We start from the raw sequence: 10355 nt of genomic DNA, 5'->3' as shown, positions 1-10355 counted from the left end.
AGACAGTATATATATATATATATATATACGGTCATCATATATACTCTCAATGGGTGGAAGATCAAAACCAATACAACTTAGCCGCAGCTTTTTTTTATTCCGTTCTATATATTTCTTATTTTCATTATTTACTTTTCACTTAAACTACCAAAAACAGACAAAAAACTTAAAATATTCAAAGTATGCTATAAATAACCATAGGACCTGTGAATTGTGTACTTTTATCTATATAGACCGTTTTGTAAGCGATGATGACGTAAAGTGTGATTGTCCGGTTGCGTGTGACCATACTGCCTATCATTCCCGTATCTCAACTGCACTTTGGCCGGACACTACTGCTATCAAAAGACTTGAAAAGACGCATGGATATACTAAAGAATACATAAGGTAGATGATCACTTGCATATTTTTGATTATTGTGTATTTGTAACTAGTTAAGTAATTTTAATATTTAAATATTTAAAACGAATATTTTCATTATTTCAACAAAACAAATTAGACAGAAATACAGCATTAAACTAACTTTTACGTAGTATTACCCCAAATACTTGATGTAAACATTTGTTCAAGGCCGTTGATAGTAACTAATTAGATTGTAATAACATAAAATAAATTTTTATTTAAATATCATATTTTCATTAGTATTTGAATAATTGTTTATATAGGTGATTGGCTAAATATTATTATTTTATACTCATACACTCATGATGATCATTTCACGTTCATTAGCATTTGTTTCCTAAAATGCACACCTTGGAATGTGCCTGAATTGTGAAAAATATAGACAAATATTGTTGTGATGAAATAACTCATACAAATTTAAGCATTATTGATTTTGTTAACATAATTACACAAATACGTTCAATATTTTAATTTTTAGAGGATTTATATTCCAAGTGCATGCTTATTGCCATACTGTAAAGATCATTACATTTTATATGTAAATTTTGAGCTAAACTTTATTTCAGAATGAAATAAATATTTGTTTATTTGTTTATTTAATTCTTTATGTTATTAGCTTTCAATAGAATTCAGAACAAAATAGAAAATCATAAATTTTGCAATTTGATTTATTTAAAACTTTTTTTGAAAATTAAATGTAAATCTTATTTTTTTTAATGTAATATTTCAGAGAAAACATACTTCAAGTGAGAATTTATTTTGAAGATTTAGATGTGGAGGTTACAGAACTAGTCTCATCATACTCTGGTATACAGTTACTTTGTGAGTGCATATTTTTGTATTTATATCAAACAGCAAGTATAATTTAGAACTATATAGAAATATGTAATATTTATGACTTTTCAACTAATTTAACAACAGTTCCAGAATTCCCGCATGCCCCGCAATTACTCATATTGTTTGTACATTTAAGCTATAGTTTTGTTACCATTAATATTTAATGATTAGTTTTATCTGATGTGGATCATCCACCTATCATAATCTTAATATGTAAGATAAACAATTAAATGTATATAAGACTATGAACGTAGAGAAATTTATATACTTTTCTGTAAATATTATCTGTTTCTATATTTCAATAGTTGAAATTACTGGGCCTACATATTTTGGTTTTGATTGGAACATTCTTTTAAAAACAAGTAACCATTCATGGCTGTGGTTATTCGTACATATAAAGTACTGTATATCTGTATATTATATTGATAATGTCAAGTTAACATATCTAAATATTCAAAAATATGTAAATCTATAGACCATTTTATCGGATTTATTTTTAAACAGCGCCACCAACGTCTTGCAACTCGCTGGGGGCTTGCTGAAGCTTAGCCTGAGCAGCTGGCTAGTTGTAAATAGGGCACCACGCATGGGATAGCCTCACTAGACCTCTGCTTGTTTTTAATATAAACATTTGTGCTCTTAGTAATTCAATTATATCTTTGATTTAATCCGTGATGGTAACTACGTAGAGTAAAAACTAGGCCTCTGAAAGTACCCCTCCCAAGTGGTGGTTGCCAGCTTATCGGAATTTTTATTTCAAATTCGCGAAAATGGTGTGTACCGTATAAATTTAGTGAGATTTTGAGGGGCACAGGGGCACTCCTATTCATTACTCACAGGTGCTCAAGTATTGGGAGTATCTAACTAAAACAATTAAGCAAGCAAGCAAAACAAACCAGAGAACTAAGAAAAAGCAGCCGACAGCAGATACGTCTTGAGAGCTCTTTTGAACAAAGCAGTAGACTGACATAAATGAATATGTATTGGCAGTTTATTCCAAAGGCGTGAAGCCGCAACAGCAAATGATCGATCACCCCATAAATGTGTAGACCTAGGCTCAACAAGCAGAAGTTTGTCAGTACCCGAGCGGAGAGATCGCGATGGCACGTACCACACAAGCAGTTCACGAAGATACCCAGGACCTTCATCTATCAGAGTCTTAAAAGTAATGAACAAAATCTTGAAAATGTTCCTAAAAGAAACAGGAAGGAATCAGTTTTGCTGTTGCTTTCTTAAAGATGTACTTCCTAATCCTTCTTATATTGCGCAAATGATATGTTGAGGAGCTAGTAATTTTGGTAATATGCCTGTTCAAGGTAATTGAAGAATCGAGTGTAATACCCAAATTCTTATCTTGAGGTACCCGATCGATCTGACATTCACCAATGTTGAAGTGGGGGTCTTGGCAATTCTTCCTATGTTGAGGTGAACTGAAGATGATGAATTCAGTCTTGTCCTAATTTAGTTGCAAAAATTTTTCAGACATCCAGGTCTTCAACTCAAAAATACAATTTTAGAGAGATTCTACATTTATATCCACTTCCTCGGAAGGTTTGAAGGAAATATAGATCTGTGTTTCATCAGCATAAATATGGTAAGACAAGTTGAACTTTGATACAATTTCACGAATTGATTTTAAAAGAAATATTAAAAAGAGTTCGTTTTTTCCATTCACAGCTGAAATAGGTGGTAATATGGGTCTACTTTGTGGAATGAGTTTGATCACATTAGTTGAATTTGTGGACTTCGCATTTTTCTCTTTGATGCAACGAATATTCGGAAATAAAAAGAAGATTCGTCCTACTACAAAATAATTTAATCGTGATATATTGGAACCAGAGAAGCTGGAATTGAAGTAATGACCGTGGCAGCAGAAGGCGTACAACGACTGCACAGGTGTGGTTAACGATCACAAAATAAACAATCAATGATTATACTTTACTCAAAAAGTAAATTTTATATATTTCCTACTTTTTGTTTGACATAAGAACACCTATTGCGATATGTGATATATACATGCACATATCAATATATATTTTTCAATAATTATGTAACACTATTCGCAGGTATAGATTATAGTTATATTAACGATACTCAGGTTTGTGTTTATTTTATACACCTAACAACACAATACTAAAGCTGCATTCCAGTATTTAGAAGCGTGTATCGAGAGTCATAATGATTTATTTTTAAATTAATCTTTCACACAAGTGTATACTTTGAAAAGCAAAAGTGCGTCCGGAACAGAAAGCTTAAAGACATATGGTTTCAAGATATATTAAATTCAAAGAACAACTAAAACCCAAAACCGCTTAAACAAGATAATTTAGGTTAAAACCTTCACCTTGTTGCGTAATAACCTTTACGAAAAAAAAAAGTACTTAATGGTATTTATGTACGTTTGTAGCCTTTTTTCCAATGTAAAAAAAATCTTTGAAACATTTTGTCAATGAGAGAAAAGCACACAGACACACACAGAACCACCCCAGACACACAGACACACTCTATTGTACCTTTCACCTTTCTAATAAAGAGGCGAGAGTAATTAATCTCTTTTTCCCTCCCCTTACTTCTCTTCAAATGTTACCCCTCTCCTCCAAATAAAACTGTCCTACACTTTATCCTGTACTTTCAAAAACAATACAAAATGCTAAGTATCTTTCTTCCTTCTTCTATCTCTAAAAATTGCTATCATTTACCCCTTCTTATTTATCGATAAACAACTATGAATGTCAATAAAATCGAATAAAATTAAGAAAATACAGTTTCTATTATGTTAGGCTATAACTAGAACATAGAAAAACATTCCTTCCCCACATCGGGTAGGTAATGCAGAATTACCTGCTTATAAGAATATGAAGGACCAGAATTATAACAAAGTAAACTGCTGCAATAACATTATGGAGATTGTTTCCATCAGTATTTGTAGTTTGGAGCTACCATGCAAAGAGAATCTAAAAAACCCCTCCGTTTAAATTTGATATAGAGGACTAAATTTGTAATTTTCTTTAACTTTATAGTTTATTCAAAGACCTATATCGCTGTTATTTAGTTGAGAGATTAAAATTTTTAAATACAATTATTTGTCTAAAATAGAAATGGGAACATTTTAAGCAATTAACATTTTATTAAAAATGTTAGTTTATAGTCCAACTACCTAAATCACACAATATCTAGATTAGGTTTTCAGCTTTAACATAAAACATTAAAATGCTAAATAGAAATTCCAGTTGCATTTTCAAAAAACAAATGATCAGATGAAATCAATTTAAAATTAGGACATGTATATAATAATGTACTGTACTTTACATCATTTGAACGTTTGTTTAAAAAAATACACGTCAATTATACATTGTAATCGAATATGGTACGAACCATCTATATTTGATTTATTTGTGAACGCATATTTATTATCTTTTAACGGATATTTTGCATCTTTATAATATTTCTGTATATACAATTGTGAAATGTATTTTACGTTTTGTGTAGAATAACTGGACTAAGGCAACAAGTTTAGTGCCACCATCGGTGATACCGCCACTATTAGTGAGTTTTATCATTTATTCATCGTCGAATCAGATTAATTGTTTCAAATTAGCACCACCATATTTTTAATTTATCTTTATTACTATTATTATATATTTTATTATAAATTGTTACTAAAATAGTGGGAGCCGGTGGGCCCAGTAATTACGTTCTCGGTCTCTCAAATTTAAGGTTGCAGATTCGAACCTTTGTTATAAATTGCGCTTGGTGACCTTGGGCAAGGCACTAAAACTACGTTAGTTTTTTTCTCTACCCAAGAATATAAATTTGTACCTGGTTTGATGATTTAGCATTGAATGTATTAGTTTGTATCAGTATGAAATTACAAGCACGACTAGGAATACGTCCAGGGAATGTTTTGTATCTTTATAATATTTCAGCACATACAATTATGAAATGTATTTTAAGTTAGAAACTCGTTCATATAATTTTAACAGATTTTTGTAGAATAACTGGACTAAGGCAACAAGTTTAGCGCCACCATCGGTGATACCGCCACTATTAGTGAGTTTTTTCATTTATTCATCGTCGAATCAGTTTAATTGTTTCAAATTTGCACCACCATATTTACTTTTCACAATAATTATTACTATTATTATATATTTTATTATAATTTGTTACTAAAATAGTGGGAGTTAGTGCACCCAGTAATTGCGTTCTTGGTTTCTCAATTTTAAGGTTGCAGATTCGAACCTTTGTGTTGTGCGTGTTATGCGTTTGGTGACCTTGGGCGTTAGTCTCTTTCTCTAACGCCCAAGGTCTCTTTCTCTACCCAAGAATATAAATTTGTACCTGGTTGATGATTTAGCGTTGAATGTATTAGTTTGTATCGGTATGTAATTACAAGCACGACTAGGAATACGTCCAGGGAATGGAAGAAGTTCCACTTTGCGCTAGTTTGCTAATTATGATTGTTCCAAAGGCACAAATAAGGCACCGTATAAACGCCTATATATTACATATTATTATTAATAATTTAATTTGTGGTTGTTTACGTCACAGTAATAAATACTTTGTTGATTTTTACCGCAAGGTCTTGCACTTGGGTTGAATTAGTAGGCAAGCAGATCAGATTAGATGCTTTTTTCGGGTTGAGGTGGAAATGGAATTACTTTCGGTAATATTGATATTTACTGAAAATATAGGTTTTGAAAAGTTCAAAACTCAAAATTACCGATAATCCATTTGAGGAACACCTCCAAATGAAGCATTCAAAATGTGATTACCATAATTTGTTTAATAGTGCAATTTACCTTTAGTCTCTGCTGTATTAAAATAATAATTTCTCTTCTAGCAAAATCAGTCAACATTTAGGGATGCTGCCCGTGCTCCCTTAAGATACCAAAGTACAAGGAAATGACCCCCTTTGATTCTTAATTCTCATTGGTCAAATGACACGTAATCTTATTCAAGCATCAATTAGATAGAATGGGATGTGGTAACTTAAATAAAATTCTTACTTAAGTTCTAGCATTAATCTAAGTAACACTTCATCTGTAATTTTGTATCTAGTAAACATATATGTATTGTTTGATCAATTCTGCAATAAAATACTTTACTCTATGTTCGTCGTACTTTTATTGTGATTATTTCGTACTAGTCAGGGGCGGATCCAGAAATGTCCAAAAGGGGGGGGCGGAAGGGGGGCCGGAAGTTGGGCCGGGAAGGAAGGAAGGAAGGAAGGAAGGAAGGAAGGAAGGAAGGAAGGAAGGAAGGAAGGAAGGAAGGAAGGAAGGAAGGAAGGAAGGAAGGAAGGAAGGAAGGAAGGAAGGAAGGAAGGAAGGAAGGAAGGAAGGAAGGAAGGAAGGAAGGAAGGAAGGAAACTAACTTGTCACAAAGTGATAATTGAGGACAGTTAACCACTTGGAAAGTTCAAAGTTGTTGAACCTGAGGCCATATAAAAAGATTGTTGATCGGTCGGTTCATAGGGAGGCTGTTTTTTTGTTATTTTTGTTTAGTTTAAATTGTTTAGTTTTGCTTTGTGTTTTGCTTTTTTTTTTAATCTGTATTGAAACCACTCCCTGATACATGAAAAGTCTTCAAACACCACGTAGAGAGCAAGGCCTCATTTTAACCTGACGGATATTCCAGTGTCGAGTTTGATCGGTTGGAATTTATACACTCCAACTCCCTGTACGAACAAACAAATGAAAGACAAAATAGTGTCACAAAAAAATTCATAGGCCTAGCCGAATTTGAATTGTGGGCGGAAAGACGATATTTTCGAGATTTTGTTTATGTAGGGAAAGGAAGATCAGCAACTTATCTTTTTTACATGGCCTTTGGTTGAGTGATTATTTTTATGTAAGGTGGGGACGATCAACAAATTTTTTTTAATTGTTAAACCACTGGAATCTAGGTGACTGTGTACCTCGTGTTCAAATCAGCTAAAAAATCCAGAGTAAATATCTACAGTAAAGTCAATAGTTTTTGTAATTGCATGCAATTGCATTATTGACCTTCTTGAGTTTGAGCTGGGGATAAATCTTTTTTCTTATTTTTTTTTTTTTTTTTTTTGTCTGTGACTTATGACAACGTTTTATTTTTGTGTGTTTTTTAAGCGTTTTTTGTTTATAAGTTATTTATGCTTGTAAAAAAATATTTTAAAACACCCTGTTATTGGAAGTTAATTGTTGTTGGTTATGGTTTTTGAAATATATAAATAAGTAGATAAAATTTAGGCCTGATAATGTCAGTGATTGTTCCATCTAGTTCATAACGAATGTCAATCGATAATGCCAATATCTGAGTTGCTGGGTATAATGTATAGAAAACAAATATGCTAATATTATTTTACCAAATCTAATGAGAATGTATTACGAGAATTTATTGCATATACAGGAAATCAAGCATGCATGGATTGTGTTGTATATTAGTATGACGTCATGACTATGTGTTTAATTTAACAATCTCAATGTACGTTCTGATTAGGTAATTGCGGATTCATTACCATCTTTTAAAAAGTACACATATCACATAGGCGTGTATTCTTGAGGAGACACTGAGCTTGTCATAAGCATTTCAGAAGCACGGTGTGAAATGACTACGGAGGCGTGTCCATGTGATTTCAACAAGTTCACTGGTGAAACGTCACTCCATGGAATTCGATTCATTGGGAATAAGGAAATTTCAACTAAAAGAAGGTAAACACTACTGATGTTGTGCATTATTTTATACGTAAGGCTAGAAAAAAAATATCAAGATAAGTATATTATATTCATTTTGACTATAATGTGTTTAATTATTCGTTTTATTTCGGTTTGAAAATGTTAAAGACGGTAGCACAAACGCTAAAATTATATAATCCACATCATTAAAAAAATGATTTTCAATTATTGTGTGCACAGTACCTATACAGCAATAATAATTGTGTCCCAAAAGAAAATCAAAGAAACCACACCAGTTTAGTTCGTATATGTTTGTAGGACATTTAAACATTAATTAACCAGAGAAGACTGTACATTTTTATATGCTAATCCACAATTAATATAAATCTTAAATTATCAATAGTATCAGTGCTCCTTTAAAATGGCCTTACTCCTATTTGATTTAAACTTTTTTCGTTGCATGTGTTCAAAATACTTAGAAAAAATAAAAGAAAATAGTCTACTGACTATATGACGTCGATATGTCTATGTGATATGCATACCCTCTAATTTAGCTAGTAATAAAATCGCAATTACTTAAACATAACAAATACTGACCCGATGAAATTAACGTCATGACGTCATAAGATACACAAGAATTATATTTATATTTTATACAATACACTAAGTAAATCAAATAACGATTGATGTTCATTATAAACTTGATGAAAATATTTGCAAACATATTAGTATCAACCCTTAGGCTAATAACATAATACATTCGTTAGCCATGGATGGTCACTCTTTCAGTGGAATTCATACCGCAGTACAAAGTTGACGTAATTACATTTTGATAAAACGTTTGGCACTTTAATACACCATGTTCATATGTCTTACAATTAGGCAACGAATAGAACATCAATACAACAAAATGTTGAAAAAAAATATGCATTCACATAATTATACAGAAAGGCCTACAAATAAATGTATCTTACCAAAAAAAAACGTTTATCAAATGTAAAAAAAAAAAAAATACTGACTGGAATTAAACCTAATATCGTTTGCTGTTGTCGCTATACTTTATAATGTATCTCAGACTGCAAGACACAACCATTGTTTTCCAAAGTATTTTTGTGTATTATTATTTTATATTTTAATTTATATACACACAAACATATATACATATATAATATATATATATATATATTATATATATATATTATATATATATATATATATATTGTATATTAGTATAAAACTTTTAAAGTTTCAATATATGTTTTTATGCTCTTATCTCCCTATTTCGACAAAAGAACAAAAAGAGCGACATTCGGTATTATTACGCAGATTTTACATTATAGTGACCTCTTTGGCGTTCTATAGAGAAGGTATTAGTGTAACTCTCTATGGATGTTACTAGATGAGTTCGAACTTCAATGAATGAGCCAGACACCAAGTAAGCTGGATGTTAACGGTTTTATTCTATACAAAGTGTGAGCCTCCAACAAGACGCAGCTTGGCTAGTCGACGAACCCCCACGAGAGAGCGAGACTCCGCGGGAACAACCCATAATAGAGTCCTTGAAAGTTCAAAGGTTACACTACTCCCCCTCTCCCTAAGAAGTGTCCCACTTCTATTATGCATGCAAAAAAAAATAATAATTCATAAGCCTAACTAAGCATTATAGTATAAGCAATCTTCTTATGGAATTAACAGCATTTATAGCATTTATGAAATTAAATATTTATTGTATTTATTTAGCTGGTTGTTCCATTGGTTGACATCTGAAGGTATTCCCTGAGCAATTGATGACTCCATTGATGAGATTCTTGTGACAGTTGACATCCTTCCAGCATACGAAGTGTTGCGTACGGTGAAAAGAAGCCAAAAAAAATAGTGTCCCAAATAAAAGAAAAATGTGTAGCATATGAATTGCATATGTTACATACTGTATATAAAAAAAATTCCAAAAATAAAGCAACAAAGCAGCATACGAATAGCGTACGGTGTAAAAAAAAAATATCTCAAAGAAATCAGCAAAGCAGCAGCATACGGATAGCGTATGGTGCAAAAAAAAAATATCTGTATTATAAACACTGTCAAAAATAAAAAATTCAATCTACCAACATACGAATAGCGTATGGTACAACAGATTCAATCCTGTAGCATGCGAATGGCGCATGGTACACACTCAAATAAATCATACAATATAAATACAATGTAGCATACAAATTGCGTATGGTACCATATATAAATAAGAAAAATAAGAAAACAATAATCCCCTCCAAATAAATAAAAAAAATTTTCTGCAAACAATAATCCATGGAACTTGTAGTAGTATCAGAAACGGTGAAAATTATTAAGTTTATCAGAATCAATTCAACAATCGCGCAAGCCGCGCAAGCAAGAAATGGCCCAAACACCAGCTAAACTAGAACCAAAAGAAAAACAAAATCCTAACTGTTATAACATCTGCGTAAAAAA

General features: G+C 31.7%; 1 protein-coding gene across 1 annotated transcript in view; it reads left to right on the top strand.

Moving 5' to 3' along the window:
• Window positions 1-6348, top strand: part of LOC117104570 (acid-sensing ion channel 1-like) — a 13856-nt gene extending 7508 nt beyond the window's left edge. The window contains exons 4-6 of the mRNA XM_033245423.1: window positions 234-387; window positions 1133-1224; window positions 2917-6348. Coding sequence (XP_033101314.1) covers window positions 234-387; window positions 1133-1224; window positions 2917-3053 — 383 coding nt within the window. The 3' untranslated portion in view covers window positions 3054-6348. The remainder of the gene's footprint in view (window positions 1-233; window positions 388-1132; window positions 1225-2916) is intronic.
• The last annotated feature ends 4007 nt before the right edge of the window (window positions 6349-10355 follow it).

The sequence above is a fragment of the Anneissia japonica genome, unplaced genomic scaffold (genome assembly GCF_011630105.1).
Source record: "Anneissia japonica isolate Jap-2015-1 unplaced genomic scaffold, ASM1163010v1 scaffold287755_len519135_cov135, whole genome shotgun sequence".
In the NCBI taxonomy this organism is placed as follows: domain Eukaryota; kingdom Metazoa; phylum Echinodermata; class Crinoidea; order Comatulida; family Comatulidae; genus Anneissia; species Anneissia japonica.
This window is presented reverse-complemented; position numbering and strand designations above follow the sequence as displayed.